The sequence below is a fragment of the Astatotilapia calliptera genome, chromosome 14 (genome assembly GCF_964374335.1).
Source record: "Astatotilapia calliptera chromosome 14, fAstCal68.1, whole genome shotgun sequence".
Lineage (NCBI taxonomy): Eukaryota > Metazoa > Chordata > Actinopteri > Cichliformes > Cichlidae > Astatotilapia > Astatotilapia calliptera.
In genome coordinates, this window is record NC_137435.1 from 4,612,544 (window position 1) to 4,637,000 (window position 24,457).

The window sequence follows — 24,457 nt, forward strand, 5'->3', positions numbered from 1 at the left end:
GAGACAAGTTCAAACTACCGAGGAGTATTTTGCCAAATCGTGTGTGTGTGTGTGTTTGAGTGCATGGTGTGTATCTGATCTTTTAGTTGTGCGTGTTTGTATGTGTGTGTGCACTTTCAACAGCATGCTGCTCTATAATTTTTTTTCCCCCTTCAGTGGAGAATCTGTCACACTTTGGTTGTTTCAGAAAGGGTTGGGAATTTAAATGCTGGTATTCCGATTTTTTTTTGTGATCCCCTGACCGGGCTGCAGGTGACGTCATCTTTGCAGAGCCTCAAGAACAAAACGAGAAAGTGTAACTGCCCCAGTGTGTGAGGTCTGGACTGTGCACGCACTCGGATGGAAGTTCAGTGTCTAAATTTTTACCTCATTCATTCTAAGAGTGTCTCTGTTTGTTTGTTTTTGCACAGTTAGAGAAAACCACACAGCTGCTCTGTTGCTTTTACTTAAGGTTTGAATGAGCTGCTGGTGTTTGGACCTTTTTCCAAAGCAGAACACTGTCTGAGTTTGTGTGATGTGTGTGCACCCTTTTGTTCTTCCTTTCTGCCTGAACTCTCAGAAACCTACAAATCACCTTCAGCCCATAAACCTTCATAGTGTTTGAAGCAAAGCAACAATTTAGTCCCTTTAAAGCAGCTCTCACGATTCTGCAGCCATAACTTTAGTTCCGTTATCACCGGGACATAAAAACTATTTAGAATTGTCAGTTTGTCTCTGAATCACAAAAGCCTTTAAAAGATTGGTGACTGCCTCAAAACAAGCTGAACTTATTCTACACACTTGGTCCAGAGCAACAACACGATTGTTTCTCATCACACCAGAGCTCTGAATTTGCTCCATGCTAATGGAGTTGGAGTAAATGATGAAAAAGTGAAAACGTTTCCCTTTTTATTACCATAATGAGGACCTAGAAACACCTGCCACCACACAGTGAAGCTCCAAACGTTTAGGGGGAATTAAATAAAACAAAATCACAGGATGTGTCAGGGGTCGAACCAAAACAATTTTTAGAGATGAAAGTTGTAAAATTGCAAAGGAAAATATGCAGATGTGCTGTACAGCAGATCCATTACACTTTATATACTTATCATAAATCTGGCACAGGACGACACCTTAAAGAAAAAAGACAACTATGAACTTCCTGTTCAGGCTAATGTGCTATTTCCCTATGTTAAAGAATTCAGCGACCTTTGGGAGGTGACCGCGCACTGCAGTAAACACCATGTTACATACAGTAAAGGCACAGAGGCTGTTTTATCATATTTAACCAAAATCTTAGCATTTTCCATACAATCTATAAACATTTGATAAGCTTATACTCACATAAGGCCAACTTAAATCGAGGAAATGTGTTGAGGATAAACAATAATCCAGTGTCTGATTGGTGCAGGGCACCAAAAATTCCACTAAACGGGAAACAACCCTCTAAAAGTAACGAGTTCTTCTTCTGCTCTTTCTCACCTGATTGTCATTTGGTGCTGTAGCCTCTGCAACATCTTCAAAATGAGTGTGAAAATGTATTTTGTCAGCTGACCGGTCAGTGAATGCGAGATCAGCTGCAGTGAATTATAGAGAATAAAAAGCTGCTGAGGTAAATATGGAGAACCAATCAGTGCCCCCCACCCCTCACAATCAGCAGATGTTGTTTCTGTAAAATTACTTTAGGGAATTTAATGAAGACGTGTCAAACTTTACATCACACTATGTCTGCAACTCACTTAGGGGTGAGTTGCAGACCCTTAAAGTACACAGGGTTGAGTGGAAGATTGAACTTTTTAATTTATTAATTTCCAGCATTTTTCAGCCCTCATAACTCCAGATTAACTTCACTCCACGTGTCATCACCTTAACAGAGTTTTAGTTTTTTCCATGATTTTTGGACACGGAATTATAATAATGTAAATAATGTGTTAGTCCCCGCAGTGAAATTACTCCTCTGCATTTTAATGTCTATAATTCTGAGTAACAGAACCAGGTTTTGGTATCCTGGAGAAAAAGTGCGTTTTGGGTAAACCTTCAGTAGTCATCTCACCATGAGGGATAGGTGGAGGATCAGACCATGCTATGGCATGAAAAGGTTTCATTTTTAGCTATGTTTTGATGCCAAGCTCACCTTCCAGAGGTGATCCCTTCATATTAAAAAAACGTGGCTGATTTTTATCAGTTGCACTGGGAATCTTTTTGCTCTTGTTGAACTGAGAATCAAATCCTGTGAGCAGTGAGGAAAAAGAAAGACGACTGTGAATGTGTGGGGTTGTTTTTTGTTTGTTTGTTTTTTAATATTTATTCTGTATTTATGAGGAATGTTACTTTTTGTCCATTTTTTTTTTCTTGCCTTGTTTTTGCAAACACGTCTGTTGCCGTTGCAGTAGTGACTTAACAGTACTGACTTAAACAGTACTGACTTACTGACGCTCTCTCCTCTGTTTTAGCCTGCAAAAAAAAACTGTTAGTCTAATTTATTTCACTTTCCACATAAAGATTTATCTGCAATTTTGTCAAAATGCTGAAGCCGCTTTTAAGTTTGTTACTGCGACACATTGATGTTGAGAATAATCCATTTTACACACTGACGTGCAAAAAAAACCATTTTAAAAAACGCTGGAGTTTTCGGATTATTGTGAACTCTTCTGAATGCAGTGAGGCCGTCTGCCTCAGGTTTCACCTGAGATGAAACTAACTGCACATGTCAGTCGCATTATATGCAGTTTTATTCTCTATGCACAGGCCTGGCTCACTTAGTTGTTGTTTTTTGTTTGTTTTTTGCAGATGATACCCTGTTGTATTTTTAAACACATTTGAGGACACTGAGGGACTTTAATGAGTTCTTTCTTTGTGTGATCTGTGAGGAAAAACACTCATTTAATTATATTCAGTCTCATCTGTCTCTGTGTTAGTCAGTAGGGGGTTTCCTCCTCTGGTTTTCTGAAGAGAAAAATCTATCCCAAAACTCTTAAGTGTCAGTGCTGGGCTGCTTTATTCTTATTTTCTGTCAGAGTTGAGGAGTTAAACAGTTAAACCTGCAGTAATCTGTCACACAAAGCACAGAGACGTACAGCAGAACTGGCACAAAATCCCAAATATGGTGCACCATCTAACCTCTTATTCCGCTTGTTCCGGTGGTTTTAGAGGTTTGGTTTGCCTATAAAGATCTAAAAAAGAAGAATTGCTCCACGACTATCAGGTCAGCATGCATGATCCCCGTCTCTTAGGATAGTTAAAACCTCTGAGAATCTAATCTGTGTGTCTCGTACTGTGCATGTGTTAAGCTGCTTTACCCTGCTTACAGGTTATCTGCAACCTGCTTTGCAACCCACCAATACTCAATCTCCTTTTTTTGTTTTTAAACTGCTGTTTCAGATTTATTCAGTTTCAGATCCACAGTCATAGGTGACATCACTAGCTGGGTTTATTTATAGGCATAAATCCTCAAATGCACATACAGCTAACTGGATGAAATGGATCAATAACTGGACCCAGCACACTAAATATTTTTGGGGTGGGTCCTTCCTTTGTTTATTGTTTCTGATAAGCATCTTTTTCTGGTTGAGTTTTAACTTCTGGCCTCAAGGTGTACTGTGTTGTTTTGATTGAAGAAGTTCCAACAATCACAGAAACTTGGTCTGAAAATCATTTTTTTGATGGTTGGTACTCAGAAATGATAACTTGTGAAAAACTAAGAAATTCAAGTTTGTTAATCTGTCAGTAATCTGTAGTTGGAGGGGGGAAATGTCACCAGTGAGATTACAGAAGGGCATCAAGGTACAAAGCTGGATTTGTACTTACAAATCTCCAAAAATATTTCAGGCACTGAAACAAAACTTTCAGCTTTGAATCTGCCATTTAATTATTTTTTTCTCTTTTGTTTTTCTCAGACTTCACCTCACTGTTGATAGAAATTATCCTACTGATGCTGAGCTCATAGCCGGGCTAGTGGTTGTCTTCAAAGTTTAAGACTGAAATAACAACCATCCATCCATTTTCTTCTGTTTATCCTTGTCAGGGTCACAGGGTAACGCACATAAATGCTCTATCCTGTGACCCCAGCTTGATTCATTCATATAAGCACTTTTATTCTGTGCTTTCTTAAGCATAGTTTTCATTCATCATCCCATGGATGTATTGGAGAGTAGCTTGGGGTTGGTATCCTGCCCAAGGATATTTGGTATCTAGACTGGAGCAGCCAGGGAACCAACAACTTTACAATTATAAGATGACCTGCTCTACTTCCTGACATACAAATCTAAATCTTCTAAATTTAGCTCAGGCATTCATGAATCCAGATGATGTTTGTAATCTTCTCACTTGTTCTGAAGTTTATAAGTTTTAACTCATAATGAGAGGTATGTGCAACAACCAATCCGTCAGATGTATTTGTGGCTTCCAGAGGGTGGGTTACTGTAACTCTGATGTCCTTTCTATTCAGCCCTCACAGAAAATTGTACAAATCCTTTTTGGTGTTTGTGGGTTTTTGTCCTGTTAATTTTTGACATCAGCTTTATTTGTTAATGTTTGCAAGGTTTGCTGCTATAGTAACAACAACAGACGAGCTCAGTCTCACTCACTCTTTGCTTACTTGACAACTTTGGGTTTGAATTCAAAGAAAGTTAAGGCATCCTTCCCTGTGTGGCCACACTTTGAGAAATTTAGAATTCGTTTTCTAATCACTTTAATGCTTTTTGTTTAATATGTCAGTTATGTAGAACTGAACACCTCCAGTTTAACTGAATTTCCATCAGCTTCAGCTCTGCTTTGTATTAAGTGCTAGTTTTCAACTATTACCATGTAAACAGACTGAACTCAGAGGGTAAGCATACCTGTTGCCTGTCAGACTACTGGCTGAACCCGAGCCTCACTTGAATTGTTTATACAGGCTGACAAACTTGAATTTCTTCAGAGGTTTTTCAGTTTCACTGCATCATTTCACAAGCTGTCAGTCTTCAATAAAGGGAACCTTTTATTCTTCTCACTGTATGTCATATACATGTACTGTTAGAAGCTATTTTACTGGCTAAAATGACAGAGTAGTGTCATTTATGACCCCATTATTTAGCTTAAGGTTTCTCTCCTGATCTTTTAGGAGACTATAAACTTTGCATCAGTACCAGATATTATAATAGAAACTCATGAAATGGACACTTGTTTTAAATGGCTCTGTCTGTGTTTATCGTACCTATACTGTTTCCCTATCTATGACGTATTCTAAGATATGTCTTAGAACTGAAGAAGCTTCTCTGATGAGGGGTGGAACATCTTCAAGAAAATTAAAACAAAATCCAAGCTCCTTAGAGTACCATGACCTGGATAACTGGGAACCTACACAGACATTTTATAATATTCTTAGTCATTTGTTTATTCATTAGTTTTTGATCATTTTTGTGCAAAAAGGAGTCGACTGGACTCATTCCTACATCAGCTGAGCTGTCAGTTTGGGCATTAAATGTCTGTCTCAGGGCTTCTGCAGCAGTAAATCTTTGCATTATAGCTGTGTTAGCCATGGTTCACTACAAAACATCACAATGATTCATTCCCACTTTTAAGCACAACACAGGGATTAGAAATGGGAATTTACCCGTAATGTCTAAAAACATAAATATATTTCCTCACAACTTTCCATGATCTTTACCACACAGGTGGGCAGATTATCTTACAGAAAACTATGAAAGGTTTTCAAAGAAGGAAACTGACAAATTGTTGGGGAAACATTTTTAAGATAAAAAAAAAAACACAGCAGTAAATATAAGTATTTAGTTGAGGTCATAAAAATTGGATGGAAGCAGATTGTTTTGAGTATGAAGGGAAAGACTGAACGAAAAAAAAATAATGATTTCGATCTTCGAGTCATGCAAAGCTACTCTATCAGAACCCAATCATCAAAATATGGAAATAAGCATAAGTGGACGCCTTTAAACTTCCGTAACTTCCAAAGCTAATTCACTCTCTCCAAAAACAAGCTGTTCAGAATGTGAAATTTAAATAAAGAGAATCCCATCATTTCAGTTTGTATCTTTATTTAAACAAAAACAATACAAAGACAACATATCAAATCTTTTTTAATAAACCTTAGATTTTATTTCAGCAACATGTTCCACAAAAGTCAAACCCAACTGCAGAAACACCCCACAGCTCGTTAAATGTATTAATGACATGATTCCCAAAGAAAATGAGGGTTTAAAAAGTAAATATGAGGAAGCTTTCACCACTGTGAAAGGATGTGTGAGCAGAGTTTCAAAGTTTTTCTCAATGTAAAATTTCTTTTTCCAACTAAAAACAAGGGTGTCACCACCTGTGTGATCTCATTTTATGCCCCTCCCCTTTTTTAAAGATATATTGTCTGATTTTTGCATTTTACTCTCGTTTGAAACATTTGGATTAACCACAGCTGAAGTTAAAAGACTGAGTGATTCTTTTCTTTTTCTTTTGGTTGTCTCATGTGAAAACCCGGCCTGCACTGCACAGAAGTCAGATTTTACTGTAGCCTTGTGTGACGACAACACTTGAACTAAACACAATCAGCCACAGCCTGAAAACCAGCTGAATGTTTGCTATGACATCAAGGAAGGACTTTAAAAGTGTGTGTTGGCAATAAAAGAAAAAAATCAAAGTGGGATGAGAGTGCTTCTTTTGAGTACTGCTTTGTTTTTGCTTGTTTTAAATATTTTTTTTTAAAGTTGAACAATTTATTTACTGGCAAAATAAAGACAAATGTTTTCTTCCTACTTCCAGTTGCTGTAAAATTTAATGCATTTAAAGAAATTACTTGAGCTTATTGCTTCAAAAAAAACAACCCAAATGACCTCAATTTAACACGAGTGGGTTATACTCGGGTGTTTATTTATCAAGAAGATAAATTACAAGGACTTGATGTAGTTTGCAGACTTATTCTGCAGTTCAATTTCCTGAATTTCCTGGAGGAACCCACCCGAGGGATTAATAAAGTTTCATCTAATCTAATCTTACTTCATATTAAGTTAATTAAGAAAATGGTAAATAAACAAATGCAATGTCACAGTGAATGACCTCGATTTTTTTATTTAAGTTTTTTTTTTAAATAAATCTATGAGAATTTATGCTGAATATTTACATTTTAAGAGATGGTGTATGGGCCACAATCATGTGCTCCATACACCACACAGTTACAGGAACACTGGGTTTATTAATGTTCCAACAACCCTCAGTATAAACACTAACTCTGAGTTAATAAACACTACACAAGTCTCAGGTCAAATGGTCTTTTGCTTACTAAACCTTTAAAAACAAAGACTAGAGACCAGCAGGGGGTCATATAATGACACCTGTTATATGCATATGTTTCTACTAAACTATATTTTGCACGTAGATTATACTTTTTATCCATAACATTTATTTTTAAACTTGTTATTTTGCAGATAAATTGTGTTATTAAAGGACAAGCTCTCACTGCAGGATTATCTGTGGATCAGCTGCCTCTATCCTGTCCATCCTGCTCACTCCCAACAAACATCAACTCCTCTGTCTTTGGCCTCACCTCCTGTCTCCAAACCATACATCACAGCAGGTTATGAGAGCTTCTCTTTTACTCTCGCTATCACTACCTTTCTGTCATAAATCACGTCACCCCTGACACCCGTCTACACCCAGTGCATCTAGCCTGCATCTCCTCTCCACATCTCCTGTGCACTGTCCATGACAGAGATTTTTTTTTCATTTTACTTTTTTATTTGTAATTTCACTAGAATTAACCTACCTCAATGTTTCGTTTTAGTTAACTAGGATAACCTTCCTTGTCGTTAACTCAGAGTGATGGACGAGTTTTTGAACTGTGAACAGCTAAAATTAAATAAAAAGTTCAGAGGAAACTCTATTTTAGAAAAATAGCTGACAGAGATTTTACAGTTTTGTATAAATGTTAAAAATATTTTAAACTTTATTACACCCTGCCTCTCGCCCTATGACAGCTGGGATGAATGGATGCATGGACAAGTACATGTGAGCATGTGAGCCAAAAATAAGGGACTATTTCTTTAAGAACTAAAACTATATATTCGGCTCTTCGGGGTGTACATTACAACCATCAGATGTTGTCGTTTGGATAACTGTTGCCTAAGACCATATATCCTTCTTGTAAATGAGGTTAAATGTCGTGTTTTATAAACATCCATTCTTAAAAAAGAGCGTTCGCGCACATTTCTCTGAAGAGGGAAACGCTAATTTCGTTTTGCACCCCCATAAAGCGGTGGTATCGTCCACTCTCGCGGAAACGCCGGCTCCAGCCAAAACTCCGGCATAAGAGAAGCAGGTGGAACTGAGACAGTAGTCTGAGTGTGACTGAAAGTGGTAAGTGTTTAAAACAGTGCCCTATCAATTACCAGGTGTTGCCCCAGGCATCTGTCTTATATTTGCGTCTAATTATGATGCGAGTGATTTAAAGACTTTTGATGCGTGTTTGGACACATTAGCAGACGTTAGCAGAGCAGCTCTGAAACCCGCGGTGCGCCACTAATGTTAGCTAGCAAACAAAAGAGGTTCCCTGTGAGTCAAGTCTGACTCTCTGAAGAAAATGAAGGAGATAAATGTGGAATTTGTAATACGAATCATGTTTTTGTAACATTTAAGTGGCGACAAAATGCGACATCCTGGCACGAAGTCTATTAGTCATTCTAGCCTGGTTAGCTAACGTTAGCATCAAAGGCGGAGACCCGCAGAAGTTTGGATTTTAGCCCAAAGTTTAAAGTTTAACAGAGTCCAGACCCTTAACAGACTTTTTATTCAATATGTACCTGTGTCTTGTGCTTTAGGTGTGTGTGGTGGAGGAATGGTGACGTGTGTTTCCCACAGAGCTTTTTAAACTGCTTCTGCAGCAGTGCTGTCGTTACCATGTTTATTTTTAACAGTTCAAACGCTGGAAAAAGTTCGCGTTTAACGTCGCAGACACTGCAGCTGCGCGACAGTTACGTTTGGTGGTTTTTGTTGAAATGCAAACGTGACAACGCCTGTTTTCTTCCGAGCAGTGTCCTCGTTTTTCTGGTGAGCTTTTATATAAAGTCTGAACACGAAAACGGAAATTTAGTGTGATGAGGCAGTCCCTGTTTGCTCCTTCCTTTTAACCAGCTATGCAGGCCGAACCGAACAAAAACAGTGTTTCCGAACTGGCCCATTTCAATCTCCAACAATGGCGTCACCATTCATTTTAACAGTACTCAAGTGAATTTTGTGCATTTATGAATCGTACTTGTGACAGCTGCTGCGATGGCACACTCTGCCTCTCCACACATCTCCAGGAATCACTTGAATGATCCTAATGGGGAGTAAAGTCTCAGAATTCATTGTTGTGTATGTGTCTGGGATCATGTCAACATGGGATCATGTCTACATATGATCCTAAACTTCCAATGGGTCCTATACTTAAAGGCTGTGGTTCCTCAGTGCTGCCCTGAGACAAGTCAAGGTGTCCCCTGAGATTTTTGCATCAACGAAACATTGTAACTGCACAAAGTACTAAATGTCATTTCAGTTGACCTCATTGGCCTGATTGATAGTGAGGAGATATAATTGAGCAGCTGGACTTGTGATGTCAGCAGCCTTCAGCCCGAGTTAATCTGTTAATGCTAATATAGTGAGCTAATGAGGGCCTTGGAAACTAAACATCCTTTTATAGAGAGACTTCACCTGCTTTAAAAGGGTAGAAGAGAGCTGCGTCTGAACCAGAGGCAGCAGGAATCTACACTACATAAACAAAATTTCTAGGCTGCCCACATAATACACCCACAGGAGCTGCTCTGCCATAGAAACCCATGTCATGAAGCTCCCAGTGTACAGTTTACATGCTGATCTTAATGTCAGAGGTTTTGAGGTCTGCAGTTACTGAGTCAGCAGAACATATGTGCTTTACACCTCAGCACGCAGCGATCGCACTCTAACTTTACATGATCTACCACTTTGTGGATTAATGATTCCTGAACACGTCCACTTTACAATAATACAGCTGACTGCAGAATATCTAAAAGGGAAGAAATTTCACCCACTGACCTGTTGCAACAGTGGCATCCTGTTTCAGTAGTACTCAATTTCTGTTAATTCTTTAGAACGACCCATTCTTTCACAAGTCATTCTAAAGGCTGACTGCATGGCTGGGTGCTTGATTTTATACACCTGTGGCTATGGAACTAAAAACACCTGAATTCAAAGACTAAGAGGTGTGTCCCCATATTTTTGACCATACAATGTATGTGTTCTTGTGTGATAAGAGGATTGATGCAAGTCATACTTTAGTGGTGCTCATTGTTCTTAAAATCAGCTAACATTGCAATCAAAAGAAGTGATGATATTTGAAATGAGAGAGTATGACATGGCATTCTGCACATATGAAGACAGCCAAGTCTTAATTTTTGGTTTGCTGTTTGTTTTGCTTTGGCACAAAGGCTTAAAATCACAGCTCTAAAGGCAGAAATCGGTTCTTTCCTTGAATTTCTGAACGTTCAGTTGACCGTAAGGCCAGGAGGGCAACTGCAATGAAACTTCAATTAACAACGACGCACAGATATGATCCGAATGCCTTGGCTTTGGAAATCTGCTGATACAAAGTACTCACGTCATGCCAGTGTTAAATAAATTTTCTTCAATCTTCATTTAAATCTTGAAAGTAGTTGTAAAAAAAAAAAAAAAAAATTAATAATAATAATTCTAGTGTTGTTATTTTGATAATTTCATAAATATCTTGAAAATGACTCAAATTCATATTAGCAGAATGAGAGAACACCACACAAATCCAAATATTTTAGAGACTTCAAGCATCTATCATTCTGAATGAACCTGAGCTGCGCTCCTGAGACTCCATTCATAGTCACAGTATCAGATATTTACCCTAAACCGTTCTGGTTTACAGAAACTATAAAAAAAATTTGGATCTCATCTGAGGTCTTTGACCTATGATCAGATTTTTCCTCTTGGTTTCAAAGTGATGGTGGTGTTAGTAATGCCTCGCATGTGTTTTGGCTGATGCCTTCGGTCTTCCTTGGCTGACATTCCCTGAATGATGCTGAGTCAGTGCTTGTGTGCTTTCTCGTAGGAAAAGTCCTGGCAAACATCAGCACGCTGTCAGAAACGCTGGACAAGCTTGTGAGTTTTTGTGTTGATTTGTGTGTAGCAGACAACGCCGGTGTAGTCCGGCACGTTTACAGTGATAATACTGCTGGACTTTGGCGTACAGCATCCATCAGCTTATCGGGTGCTGTGCAGACTTTTTTTTTTTTTTTAAACCAGTTTTCTGTTTTATTCCAGCATTGCTTAGATTTGAATGGACAAGGCAGGCAGAAGTATACAGGTACAACCTCTCACACATCTCATATATATCTGTGTACTGTTATTTTTTTAATCATAAAAACGTTTCACACCATGAATTTCAGTTTACTTCTATTTTAACAGGGAAGGGTAATAGAAAGATGTGTAGAAATAGAAGTATGTTTTTAAAAAACACAGGCGTTGATTTTTATTAAATTTTTTCACACCTACCGCTGCAGAAGGCAGCTGCTTAAAGCCCAAAGATGTACTGATTTGCTACTGACGTTAAACTAATGAAAGAACACAGAACTTAAAAGTCCAGATTTTTGACCCAAGATTAGATTAACTGATTGTTACACTGCGTCAGTGCTCCTCCAATACTTGTTCCATAATTGGCCGTCTCATTTCAACAGTTACCCTTTCAGATAATTCAGTAATCAAAGTGTTTTGAATGTTTTGAATGTTAGAATACCCATCATAGATGGAGGAAATCTTTTGGGTATGAAGCATACAAAGTAAAGCATTTCTGTAAATGTACTTGAGTTGTTGTAGCTGCTAAGATGGCTCAGTCACTCCAGGGTCAAACGGATGTTTGACTGTTGTCTTTGCTCTGTAAATGTAGCCCAGCTAGTGAAGCCCAGTAAAGGTGCCGTGATGCCTGTGAAGAAGAGGAAGCTGCCTGATGCAGATGATCATGAGCAGAACTGTAAAATTACGAGGTAAACAGATCTATCTGCTCACACTGAGGGTGTCCTGTGTCTGCACCGCTAACCTTTGTCTTCTATCCATCCTATGTGCTTCTTGAACCTTTATTGATTACCTTGTGAGATCGATGCTCTCTCAGCCGGGTGTAGGCTTTCTGAGCCCTTCACCTTCTCCTCTTCTTCTTCATTGTGTATTAAGAGTGTAGATGAATGCTCATGCTGCAGTCACAGTGAGGATGTAGCCAAAACGCATATCTTCACACATGTTGTGAGTTATGCTCCTTACTAATCGAGGCACTCAGCACATACTTGTCATCTTAATCAGCACTGCCTCAGTCTTCAGGACTGTAGGAGAGTATCTAAAGTGCCACTTTATTAGGTACCTTTGCTTTATTCTTGGATATAAATGAGGTGGATAATCCATCAGTGCCTCAGCTCTGTACATCATAAATGTCCGTGCAGACTTAATTTCAGGTTTTTAATGAAATATGGTGACAGTTTGAGTCTCATGTGAATAATCACCCGAGCCATTTGCATACAGCAGCATCTGATCTGACTTGGTAGCAGTTGATTCTAAACTGGCTGGCTGACTGGATACACCAATGTTCTTGGAGAACATCCAGCTGTGAGGCAGCTGTGGTAACCACTGAGCCACCGCGCTGCCATTAATCTGCAGGAAATACTGACAGGCTGTTTTCTGAGCCACTTTACCCTGTTCAGAGTCAGAGGTGCTGGAGCCTATCCCAGCTCTCACAGGGTGAAATCCTTTGTTGTATTTTTGCTTTGACTGTAGTCCAGCTGTTGTATAGCTGCCATGTAACAACCTCCTGAAGTTATGGCTGCACATTTATCTTTAAAATGTTTGGTCTGTGCTGAAGTTTTACCCGACCTCTGATCCGCGGTCCGAGGTCAATCAACACTGACAAGCCCTTTTCCAGTAAGAAGTGCCTGGCCTGGTTCCACAAGTACGCTGCCCCCGACAAGGTGTTCGGCCCAGAGGCCATGGAGAAGTTCTGTGAGGACATCGGCGTGGAACCAGAGAATGTAAGTCAGCAGCTTGACTCTTAGTCACTCTGCATGTCCCTTACCTGATGAACTCCTGACCATCAGGAGTCATAGGGTAACACTCAGAAAAGAGACTGTGAGGCACTCATGATGTGAGAATGTTTTATGGAGCTTTATTTTAGCAACAAATGTTTTTTTCTGTGAAAAATAAAGATGGTAGGAAACAAGCTTTCTTACACTTGTTTGAATCTCCTCTTTCTTTCCTGCAGATTATCATGTTAGTTTTAGCGTGGCATCTAGAAGCAGCAAACATGGGGTACTTCACAAAAGACGAGTGGCTCAGGGGAATGACGATATTACAGTAAGAAATCTTATTCTTTCAGTTTATTTGTGGTTGAGGTTACAAATACGCTTAAATGTGTTTTCGTCTACATGCAGGTGTGACTGCACAGAGAGATTACAAAGTAAACTTGATTACCTGCGCAGTGAGCTCAACGATGCTGCGACCTTTAAAAATATCTACAGATACGCCTTTGACTTTGCCAGAGTGAGTCTATTTATTTTTTGTTATTATTTGGAAGTTAAGCCTGTAAAAATCCTTGAGCATCATCTTGTAATATGTCTGCAGTGTTTGTGCTCCTGACTTTGTGATTGTTATGAGGAAAAGTTGGAATAAAAATAATAATTTAAAAGCGCCAAATTACCACAAAATAGTTCCCTATGGGGTGACCATGTTTTAACCGGGAGGGGCAGATGCTACATTTAAACTCTGAGCTTCTGAAAAGATTTGGTGTGGTGACCATAAATGAAGCTTAACTTCACCAACACAGGCTTTCAGATCAAGTCTCTGAATCCTGACTCTGAGCTTGATGCAGTGAATCTCCCTGCTGATGCAGCTGGATTTTTTTTTTTTTTTTTAAATAACCATAAATGAGGGAGTGTCTTTTCAATTTCAGTGCAGCAACCGTGCAGTTAGGTTTAACTGTTATGACTAATGGGATTGTGGGGGAAACACTCATCAGCGCATTCATGGGATCATAAGAGATATGAACTGCTGCACTTATTACTGAGCTCACTCACTGAGTTGCTTCTGTCCTCAGGATAAGAACCAGAGGAGTTTGGACATGGACACGGCAAAATTAATGCTGGCTCTGCTGCTGGGAAGGTCATGGCCGCTCTTCCCAGTCTTCAGCCAGTTCCTGGAGGTAAATCTCATTGCTCTGATAAAGGAGATGTGAAATCAGCTCATCTTCAAACAGCTCTTCACTCCTCTCTCTGGGTTGTTTCCTCACGGTCTCCCTCCCATTAATGTCTCCCACAGCAGTCCAAGTACAAGGGATTGAATAAAGACCAGTGGTATAATGTTCTGGAGTTCAGCCGGACCATCAACCCAGACCTCAGTAACTACGATGAGGATGGAGCTTGTGAGTACCACTTGTACTAGGAAAATAGTGCAGGCCTCTCTTACAGAGCTGCTTCAAGGCGGGAATATAAACCTGTATGAAATGTCCAAACATGGAATAGGATGTGTTGGCCAGTTATCGCCCCACCTGGACCATCCAGGGCTTTGGTTTGGGAATGGCCGCTGTCGCACAGTTTGTCATAATACACAAGAACACATCTGGATCGGTTCACACTCTTAGGACAGAAGGATGAGCATGTTATAATTCTGGGGGGTCTTCCGTGATGGCTCACTCATTTCTGTGAAAGGAAATCTAATATCTGTCCATCACTTGTAGTCCAAAATGCCACAGCAGTCCTGATGTTAATAAATTTACACCAGCTTCCCTCCATTTTTGTATTGATTTTAAGATTCTTTTATTTTCTAAGTTTTTTAAATGGCCAGCTGTTTAAGCAAACTTTTCAACATGTATAACTGCAAAAGAATGTTAAACAAGCATTTCAGTTTTAAACCTTAAAATGGCTTCATGTCTTCACTGAACAGTAATAATGTGCAGGCGCACCTTTGTCTATATTTACGGGTTTATTTGTTTTTTGCAGGGCCGGTGCTTCTAGACGAGTTCGTGGAATGGCGAAGAAGTTGGTCAGCTTCATAGCATTAACAGCCACAAAAACAAAAGGATGAAGAGGGAGAAAACTGAGAACCCGGGAAGGAGTCTGGAAAAAGGTTTCATCCACACATACACAGAAATATGGAGTACAAGCTCGTCCCTGTGGACCTTCGAATCCCGTTAGAGGCGCCTGTGCACCATCGCCCAAATGCTAAGAGGCCTTCCTCCTGCTGAGAAGACTTTTTTTTTTTTTTAAATAGTGTTAATTTCAAGAAAAGAAACTGTCAGAGGGAAAATGAACTGAGAAGAGCTGTGGAATTTATGTTAAATGTTATGTTTTTTTTTGTTTTTTTTTTTTCCCCCCCATTTTTGTGTCTTGTTTATAGACGTTTTGACAGTAATAAAAAGGAAATGGAAATTCATCAAGCTGCAGAGCCCAGGTTTCATTCGCCACTCCTGCACCGTGTTAACACACTAAGGCATGCAGAAACTGGTCAGCCTGAAGAAATTTACCATTTCTTTTTTAGGTGTCAGTCCAGCAACCCCTGAGCAGATACAGCAGTTATCCCTTTACCTCCTAACACTTCTTATTAGACCACATCCTGCCAGATAACCAGCACCTAACCTGCTAGAAGCAAGTCTCACCACTCTACAGCTATCCTGAAACCCCTCTGGGCAGTTAATTTAGTGAATGCTTTAAAAAAACAACAAAAAAAAAAAAACAACAACTTTAAAGGTACTTTCTAAAATTACCAGCTGCAAATGTCAACTAAAACTGTGACCAGCAGGGGGAGTTGTTTCCCCAGAGCTCATAATGTTTCACATTTCTTCTTGGACTTCTCCACATTTACTCATGAGACTCTTTCACCGCTGTAAATAAGAATATATTCTTGGCTGGTTAACGCTTACTGTTCATGTTGTATGCCTTGCACGGTATAATCTGGGCCCTACAACAAATTTTGAACTGCACATCAATTTAGAATGTGTAAACCAGCGGTACCCAACCCCCGGGTCCATGAGTCGTTTGGTACCGGGGTTGTTGGGCTCGGGTGTGAAATTAATGGTTTTCAGGGTTTTTATTGTTAACTCTGTTTCCCTGGGTTTTTTCCCATGTTGTAGTTGTGTCTTATTTTGAAAGAATTATTTACGCTTTACCGTAGCGACCAGAGAGCGTTAAGGGGCAAAGAGGAGGATGTTACTCTCAATGTTGTTGGTGCATTTTAGGAGGATGCTGCTAATAAAGTTGCAAAATTACACAGTTAATTTGCGTTTATTATTATATTTACAAAATAACAGTTTTTGTCTTGATCGTATCATTTTATTTGTTGTATTTATCCGCGACACCTTAAAGGCCGGTCTGTGAAAATATTGTCTGACATTTAACCGGTCTGTGGCGCTAAAAAGTTCAGGGACTGCTGGAGTAAACGGCCTGCCTTAATAAGTGGAAGATTAATCCTTAATTAAGAGAGCAGGGAGAGTCAACTTATTTCCCCCCCAAACACAAACTAAATTTACTATCTGACATCATGTCCTGTTTTATACATGAAAGCATAATAGCATAATGATTTAATCATTACAAGTAGCGAGGACATTCTCAGAAGCGGCAAGTAATTTACTCACATTTCATCCATACACAAGTCACAGTTTAACTGCTCACACTTAAAGGACTTCATCTACCTCACATACATGACCAGTTAACCTAACATGGATGTCTTTAAACCAGGCCGTGCTCTGAGGTAACAGCGTTAACCTCCATTCACGCCCATGCTGCCCTATTTCAGGTGTTGTGCCTGCACCTTGTGACCTCTGGTCCATATGCTCTGTCTTATGCTGTTTTACTTTTTCATAGTTTAGAGATTTGCCCCTATTGTCCTTCAAAAACCATCAGGTGTCAGTCTCTGCAGAAACCTGGGTGATGGGAACAAGCATTAGTGCAGGAAGGGTTCTCATTAGTTTCAGATGTCACCACAGTCCCAATAAAAATGCACACAGACATGGCACGTACCACTTCAGTTTCAAGATTCCTTAAAATACCTATTTTCCTTGACTTGACCCAGGCTGGTGGATCTAAACTTCATCTGAACAGATACACCCGTATGACGGCGTACAAGTTAAAATCATTGACCCGAGCCATATGTAAGATTAACTTACTTGTTGTGTCACCTTGTGGTACAAAGTGGTATTACAAAAGTGAAGCTTAGTTCAGCTTCAGCTGTAATCTCATCAGCAGGATGCAGAGATGATCCAGGATGAAGTCATAGCATTACTTTGATGATGGCTTTAGCTTTTTTTTTTTTTTTTTTTTTTTTTTTTTATAAATTTATGCAAAAATTGATTCCCAGATATAAAAAGTGTGTGTGCAGATTCACCCGTCAGACCTCATAAAAGTACAGTGTCCAGTCTTAGGGTATGTATACATCGATCCCACACCCAACCTATCAGGTACAGGTGTTCATCATTTCAGTTCAGCCACTGGGAGATGGCTGTTCTGCTTCGTTCAGGTGTTTACAGCATAACTAATAACTTCAAAACATGAAAGTCCTTTTATATTGTACATTTTTGCAGATTTTCTGAGAAAATCAAATCAGTGCAACTCAGATCTGCAAGTAAGCATGAGTGGAAATTATAATATATATAGTTATAATGCAAATATAACTTATGACAAGTTATAAGTTTGTGGCGCTAAATGTGGCGACCCTTCCAAACAAAGTTTGTAGAGCTGGACTCGACTTGAGCCATGGTGTTGTCATTATTTTGTCCACTCTCTGTAGCATCTATCAAATGTCCATGTGGAAGTTTGACGTCTGCTCACTATCCTTCTTCCTGTTGACTCTGGTCCAGTGGCCCTGTTGAGGCTGCAGCCATGATGGCGGAGAGGCGCGTCAGAGAGACTGAGCGCTGTTTGAATCTGGGGGCGGGGAGAGGAGCGTCGGGGCCAGGGTCTGGAAGGTGGCCGTATCGCTGGCCGTCCTCGTCATACTGGTACAGGCGGATGACGCGGCTGCGGCGGGCTGGCCGTGGTGGGGAGGGCGGCAGCGCTCCTTGATCGGTCACCTCCTTGTTTTTGCCTCCTGTCGCCTCATCTTCACTTTCAAAAGTTGACTTTTCAGAATCTCTGGAAATCTCCGTCTCACCATCTTTCTCCTCACCGGCCGCCGCCGCCGCCTCCTCTTCCTCCTGCACCATACTCCTCTTCACCTCCCTGCTCTCGCTTCCATGTTTGTCCTCCTCATACTCATCTGTTTCACTTTGACTCTCTCCATCCTCTCCTATCAGATACAAGCGACCAAACCGGCTCTCTTTCTCCCCCTCTTCTAACTCCTTATCACTGCCTTTATTTCTGTTCTCTGTGCATCTTCCATCTTCTTCCTCCTCCTCCTTGTAGTCACATCCTTCCAGATATGCAGTGGTTTCTGGTGGCTCGTCTTCCTCTCGTTTGTGCCGGAAGCTTCTCTGAGGTTTGGCAGGAGGAGACAGGTTAGGCGCAGAGTTGTTGTGCACCACCTGGTCGTTTTCAGAGGCCGGGTTCTCGTTCGTGGGCGGCAGGGTTGTCATGCTGACCTCGGGGCCGTGGTCGGTTGTGTCGCTTTGGCGCTTTCGTCCTCGTTTTGGTGACCGCAGCTTTGCCCTGACTGCCCCTGAACACCTGAGAGGAAAAAACAGACCTTTAATGTAAAAAGGGTCAGTCCACATGTGGTGTTCTCATTGGCTCACACTGAGATTATCTAGTGTTTGCATCTTTCTCTATACTTGTTTAAAAATACATTGATTCCAATGCTGGTGATTTAGCTTGGGTTAAAACTTCTTCAAGAGGCACCAATAATGACGTAAGTCCCTGAACTCACCTCAGAACATGAGTCCTGCTCAAAGCTCCAATGCTGAATCCCAACACAAAGGTCAGCAGCACTGATGCAGCCACAGCTCCTGCAAACAGCTCGGCTGAAACACCTGCCTGCTTCGCCTCCTCAGACCCAGCATCCCTCCTGAACCTGAATGCAGCACAGCGGCTGCTTTGCTTGTATTCTCCCAGTTCCTGAAGGTTTTGACCATCGTGACCGACGTGGAGCTCATACGGCCACAGTGTAGTACCCTCTGTGTGCTGCAGGAGGCAGTAGTACAGGCCACTGTGGAGAGCACTGGTGTTGGGGACCAGCAGGCTCCCGTCATGGTGCATGACGACGGGGTCCAGTTTACCATGGGAACCAGGAGTGTGGAGGTCTCCAAAGGGGGTGTGCCAGTACTGGACCACACCTGCATATGAGAGAAGAAGCAGCTACAGGTGAGGAGTAATGATTTCATGAGTACCAAAAGAGAGAGAGTGTCACAAAAACCTTTCCTTTGTGTCTCACGTGGCAATGCTGCAGTTCCTCTTTCATCCACTCGAGACTGGTTCCAACATAAATAATAAATAGAATCCATCCATCTTTTATAAACAGTTATGGTTTATCGGTATTGAAATGGGCACAAAGCTATGGCTGTAAGCACAGAAGCTCCGCCCACCTGCTTTTCAAACCCTCTGTTTGTGAGGGGTAGCTGGTCAGAAGAAAGGCGCCTTAAAGGGGAGGAGCTAAGCAGCTGCTTTTTTTTTTTTAAAAGAAAAATTGAAATAAAGGCCTTTCTGTTTTAAAAATCATTGGTTACATTTCATAAACATGATAATCAACAGTAATAAGTGGGACACCACCAACGTTCAGTTCAGTGAAAGTTTTCTCTCATGTCAGAGCTGCTGGTGTCAGAGACCCAGAGAGACACAAATTTTCTGATTTATCAACCAAAAGAGACAAAAAACAGAGTAAACATCTTCAGGTGTGTTAGTTTGTGTTAGCAGCTGGATGCGTGTTCGAATGTTGGGTGTGTGGTGGAGACAACAGCTCTTATATGCTCCAGGGAGGCCGGCCAGGTGCACTAAATAACTCCACCTACTGAGAACCTGCAACACAACACAGAGGGACACACAGCAGGCGCAGTGGTCAACCCCATCCACCTACTACACCTGTGTTTTACAGTGAACATCTGTAAGCATTATCTGTGTTTTATTGTGTAGTTGCGTCTGATTCACAAACCAGCTATTTAGCAGCTATACTTGAATAATTAAAGTTTCATTGTTAGCCAAAATTATTATAAAGTGTTATCGCTTTAGATTCCTTTAGATTGGTTTCTATTAATGTACAGTCTGAAATATTTACAGCAGGAACGTGACCGCTTTCTACATTTAACAGAAGTCAGCGTTTGCCTTCAGAGAGCAGAGAGTGAGATGGAGTCTTCACTCACCTAAGTCCTTTCCATCTCCACAGTGTAAAGTCAACTCCACCTCTGGATGACCTTTGACCCGGCAGGTGGGGGCCACAGTCAGAGTGCCCTGGCCGGTAGCTCCTCTTCCTGGATTGGCTGGGACGGCGAGGAAGGCTGTGAAAGTTAACCACCTGGTTAACATTTTAAACCTGCAGAGGAAATAAAAGTCAGCTGGTTTTTACAGTTTGAGGGCAGTAAAATACACGAGTATGTGATCGCACATGAAATTAAATGTATGCTTCTTTAGTGTCCAAATTCAGTCTAAAAACAGCAGCCAGTAAAAGTACAACGATTCAAGTTAGGAAGAAAGTGGAGCTTGTAGATGCAGAACGGAGCTGAAAGAAAGTGACCTGCAAGTCAAAAGAAGAGCAGCTGAGAACATTCCCAGCTTGTGGTAAGAAGCTTTTAGTTTAGAAGTTAAATGCAAACAAGGGCGAAAAGCTAAAACAGCTTGTTACAGAAAACAGCCAGGATAAAATAAAGACTACTGTGAATCGTGTATCGTGCAAAGTTACTGTGGCAAGATCCAAAAAAAGAAGCAGTCCCATTACTTCCATCAAATTCCTGCTCTGACGAGTAAAATACTTGAGTGAGCTGTAAATTTAATTACAACAAGCATCTTGGCCGCACCATATAAGATGCATCAGGAGTATATCAAATTGTGAGTCATGCAAAACCACTCTGTTCTGTTAAAGGTGTAACAGGAGTGCTTGTAAAGGACTTTACTGTCATTTCTATTCAAAGTCAGCTGTTTAAAGTGATGATTCAGGTTTTTTACTCACAATAAAAGAGCACCTGAACACATCACAGGACCCCTACAGCTTTAGGAGAAACAAGTCAGTGCGAATAAATCAGATGACAAACCGTCCACAGTGAGACAGTATTTTAGAAAATACCTCAGTTCTGCTCTCAGCCTTTTTAAATTATTTTATGAGGTGAACTGTTGAGTGAGTTGGTTCACAGCAAACTAACTCAAACCAAAAAGAGTGAATCTATGAGTACAGTTTAAATAAAGCAGCTAAAGTAGAGCCCACGTGTTTCATATTTACCTGATGTGGTTCCTTCCTAATGTGGTCGTGTTATCCCTTTAAGTCTGATCTCGTGGCTCTGATGCTCGTGCTGCTGCTACAGTTTCCTCCAGCAAAGTGTAAAGTGCAGTTTCTCACATGACTCTGTGGATGTCTTCTGCTGTGATGGTGTTAAAGATTAATAACGTCACACTGACAGTGGCTTTGTTTTCACCTGCCTTCTGTACGACCTGCACTTCTCACACAACTTCAGAATAACAGTAAATGGACTGTGAGGTCAGGGAGTACCCTAACCCCTTTAACGCCATAGTGTTCTCTTTCTCTCGAATTTATGTTCCAAAGTAAGATAGTCCATTATGAGTTGGGCTTAAAGGTATATAGATATAGAATAAAGATGCAGTTTTAAATTGTAAACATTTTACATCTGGTAAGGTGTTGAACAGAGCTGCTTTAAACTGTTTTACTTGCTATAAACAAACACAGAAAACAGGTAATTATCTGCTTGTGTTATTTCTCCCTGTGCAGACAGGTATCTGCCTGTGGTTGATTACACTGATACAGTACATGTACGCACCACCTCCTCGGATATACAGAGTCTTGATTCTTTGTACCACTGACCTCTATTTTATAAACACAAATGGACGGCTCCCCAGAAAGTACTAAAAGTAAGCTGGGAGTACACCTAAACTCATAACAGTTCATTCTGGCCTTAGCAAAAGTGTCTTCAATCACAGATTAATTGCTGGTTATTCACATTTGAGTGTGGGATACTGGACCATGCTAAATAAGATGTGCTAATCTGAACGAGCTGGGCTGAGGGTACCTATGAAACATGAAATAGGCCAAGCAAAGCCTAAAACTGTATAGAAGTAAATCTGAAGAAAGTAATGGCAGCACAGAAGAGACTGTGATTTGAAACCTCTTTTAAAATAAAGGGTTTACTGAAGATGAATAGCACAAGCTGTGGAAACAAAGAAAAGCAACACCTGGATATGAGTTTGTAATGAATCCAGTGCCTCAGTGTGTGTGAAGCTGCAAGAACAATGCAACAACTTCAGGCAACACGCATCAACTTTCTCTTTTGTAAAATCACTGAGGTGACAGTACTCACAGGTGTTGTGGAAGAATGTAGCGATACATCTGAAACACAAAAGAGAGGTTTAAAAATGAAGGTGGAGCAGCGAATCCACCAGTTGGAGGAGTTTGTGGCAAAAAGAACGGAGAACCAGCAGCCTTGGATAGAACACCAGGTGATGCCTGACTACACAGCTCAGGTGATCTGTCACACACACCTACACCAAGTCTATGGAAACTTCTCTTGAATTAAAAGATAAAAAGAATGTGGTAAAGGACTCACTAATGGTTTTTATGAGGAAGAAAGTTATGCATGGTCTTTGTAGGTCATATTACTTGCTAGTTCTTGCTTTATTTTACTTTATCTGTTTCTGTTGTGCTACCTTTTTCTGAAATAATTTGCTTAACCTTGTAGGGGTTTGTCTTTGTGGTCTCTATTCTTTTCATGAAGGCATTTTAATGACACGGGATTTATTGATTAAATAAAACTTCAATTAATATTGCTAAAATGTTCATGTTTATTATCAGCAATAGTAGTAGTAGTAGTAGCAGTAGAAGTAGTAAGTATGATGCATGTGTTTATGGTTCTCTCATGTCAATTACTGGGACACCAGAGGTCAGCGTTGTTTAACAAAAAGCTCAGAAGGAACGCGTCTATGAATAACTTACAACTTAAAACACAGTAAGACGTTTTTCTTGTTTAAAATTTTAATTGTAAATAATTCCGTGATGAAAATCATCTGATCTTAATTAATTTATCACCTGCTGTTACTGAATTTGTTTTAATTTGATTTAATTTCACAGTTTTTAATGGTTATTTCTGTTTTGTTTACAGCGTTAAGATTTTTTGTGTAAAGTTAACAGGTTTTTTTATTTGTTTGGTTAGTTTATTAGAATTAGGGGGGGTATTCCTTATAATTTTTGTGTAAATTTGACAGTTTTTTTTAAATATATTTGTACTTTTTTCTTAAAAATAAACATTTTTTCCAAAGTAAAGTTGACAAATTCTTTTTTTTTCTCTGTATTTTTTGTAAAATTGCTAGCTTTTTAAAAACAGTCTTTTTTTTCTTGTAACTTTGCTTGTAAAGTTTAATTTGTAAGTTTTTATCTCATAAATGTGCCACCCCTCCTCAATCTCTACTTCGATTTAGCGCTTTAATCCAAAAATGATTAAAGGAGAGAGGAGTGGTTTGTCTGAGCGGTACGTGAACGCATCTCCTCCCTCGGTGAAGGCGGGCTGGTCGGTGTGACAGCAGCAGCGCAGAAGCTCCTCCTGCCTGTTTCTGTGTGGTTTTTATTTTTAGGGTCGCAAAGTAACCAAAAGAAACGTCCTCACATCACCGAGCTGACAGCAGGGAGAACACGCCAAAACCACCCGTGAAAAGAGCGAGAGACGCGGAGTGAAGCAGCCAGGGAGCCCGAACCAAAACACAACCATTTCCAGGTGAATATAATTAGTTACAGCTAACTCGGTGCTGAAATGCAGTTACGTCTGCAGTCGTAAATCACTCTGGAACTCTTATTAAATAGTTTTTGGGTTGTTGTTTTTTCATGCAAATATATTTTATTAAATTTGCCGCTTTTTTCCTTAGCAAACGGGACGCAGAACTGTTGGAGTCTGCGTTAAAATAAGAAAACGCTGGAAAAAGATGAATATTGTGCTACAGAGCTGCCCTACAGCAAAGGGCTCTCTGTATTTGTTCACGCTTTCGATTTCCTCGCCTTCACTAAGATCACAAGATTTAGGAATAATAAAAAAAACTTCGAGCAAAACTTCATCTTTTAAGCTAGCTAGCTTTCACATACACATCCGGCGCGCCCTTCAAAATAAAGGCAACGATTAAAAATTGTTGCAAGATTTTGAATGGGTTTAGTAGTGTAGCTCGTGGTATAAGACTCGACTATAAACAAAAGATAAAATAGAATAGAAGTGTTTGCGTTGTGTAGTTTCAAGAATAACGAAAGAAACGTTTAGGGATATTGTAAGTCATTTTGATGGTTAACGTTTGAGTTTCCGGTTTGATTTTAATCTCTCTCCGGGTGTCTTTACAAAGCTGTAAACATCGAAAGTCTTCATTAATGT

The 24,457-nt window shown here is 40.1% G+C and overlaps 3 protein-coding genes across 4 annotated transcripts in view; 2 read left to right on the forward strand and 1 right to left on the reverse strand.

Moving 5' to 3' along the window:
• Positions 1-8,208: 8,208 nt before the first annotated feature.
• LOC113036746 (DCN1-like protein 5) lies at positions 8,209-16,243 on the forward strand. 2 transcript variants are annotated; one of them, XM_026193201.2, is made up of 10 exons: positions 8,209-8,316; positions 11,048-11,097; positions 11,260-11,302; positions 11,882-11,978; positions 12,902-13,007; positions 13,238-13,329; positions 13,407-13,515; positions 14,069-14,173; positions 14,290-14,392; positions 14,970-16,243. In XM_026193201.2, exons 4-10 carry the CDS (start codon positions 11,914-11,916, stop codon positions 15,023-15,025), a joined length of 636 nt encoding a protein of 211 aa, XP_026048986.1. In that variant the 5' UTR covers positions 8,209-8,316; positions 11,048-11,097; positions 11,260-11,302; positions 11,882-11,913; the 3' UTR covers positions 15,026-16,243. The 2 variants fall into 2 exon arrangements, with proteins under 2 accessions (XP_026048986.1, XP_026048985.1); XM_026193200.2 differs by having other exon boundaries at positions 8,210-8,316; positions 12,842-13,007.
• Positions 16,244-17,644: 1,401 nt separating this feature from the next.
• Positions 17,645-20,544, reverse strand: LOC145420009 (uncharacterized). The gene is made up of 3 exons (XM_080288680.1): positions 20,252-20,544; positions 18,826-19,231; positions 17,645-18,626 (listed from the first exon to the last, which is right to left on the reverse strand). The coding sequence occupies exons 1-3, from the start codon at positions 20,412-20,414 to the stop codon at positions 17,792-17,794; spliced, it is 1,404 nt and encodes a 467-aa protein (XP_080144806.1). The 5' UTR covers positions 20,415-20,544; the 3' UTR covers positions 17,645-17,791.
• Positions 20,545-23,602: 3,058 nt separating this feature from the next.
• The window catches only part of capn5a (calpain 5a), a 30,111-nt gene continuing 29,256 nt past the window's right edge, over positions 23,603-24,457 (forward strand). The window contains exon 1 of the mRNA XM_026191487.2: positions 23,603-23,818. The gene's annotated coding sequence lies outside the window, so the exon portion shown is untranslated. The remainder of the gene's footprint in view (positions 23,819-24,457) is intronic.

Coding starts and splice junctions, on each gene's coding strand:
- LOC113036746 (XM_026193200.2), top strand. CDS start 11,914: ATGCCTGTGAAGAAGAGGAAGCTGCCTGATGCAGATGATCATGAGCAG. Junction 13,008..13,237: donor TCGGCGTGGAACCAGAGAAT/GTAAGTCAGCAG, acceptor TCTTTCCTGCAG/ATTATCATGTTAGTTTTAGC. Junction 13,516..14,068: donor ACGCCTTTGACTTTGCCAGA/GTGAGTCTATTT, acceptor TTCTGTCCTCAG/GATAAGAACCAGAGGAGTTT.
- LOC145420009 (XM_080288680.1), bottom strand. CDS start 20,414: ATGTTAACCAGGTGGTTAACTTTCACAGCCTTCCTCGCCGTCCCAGCC. Junction 19,232..20,251: donor TGGAGATGGAAAGGACTTAG/GTGAGTGAAGAC, acceptor TCTCATATGCAG/GTGTGGTCCAGTACTGGCAC. Junction 18,627..18,825: donor AGCAGGACTCATGTTCTGAG/GTGAGTTCAGGG, acceptor TTTTCCTCTCAG/GTGTTCAGGGGCAGTCAGGG.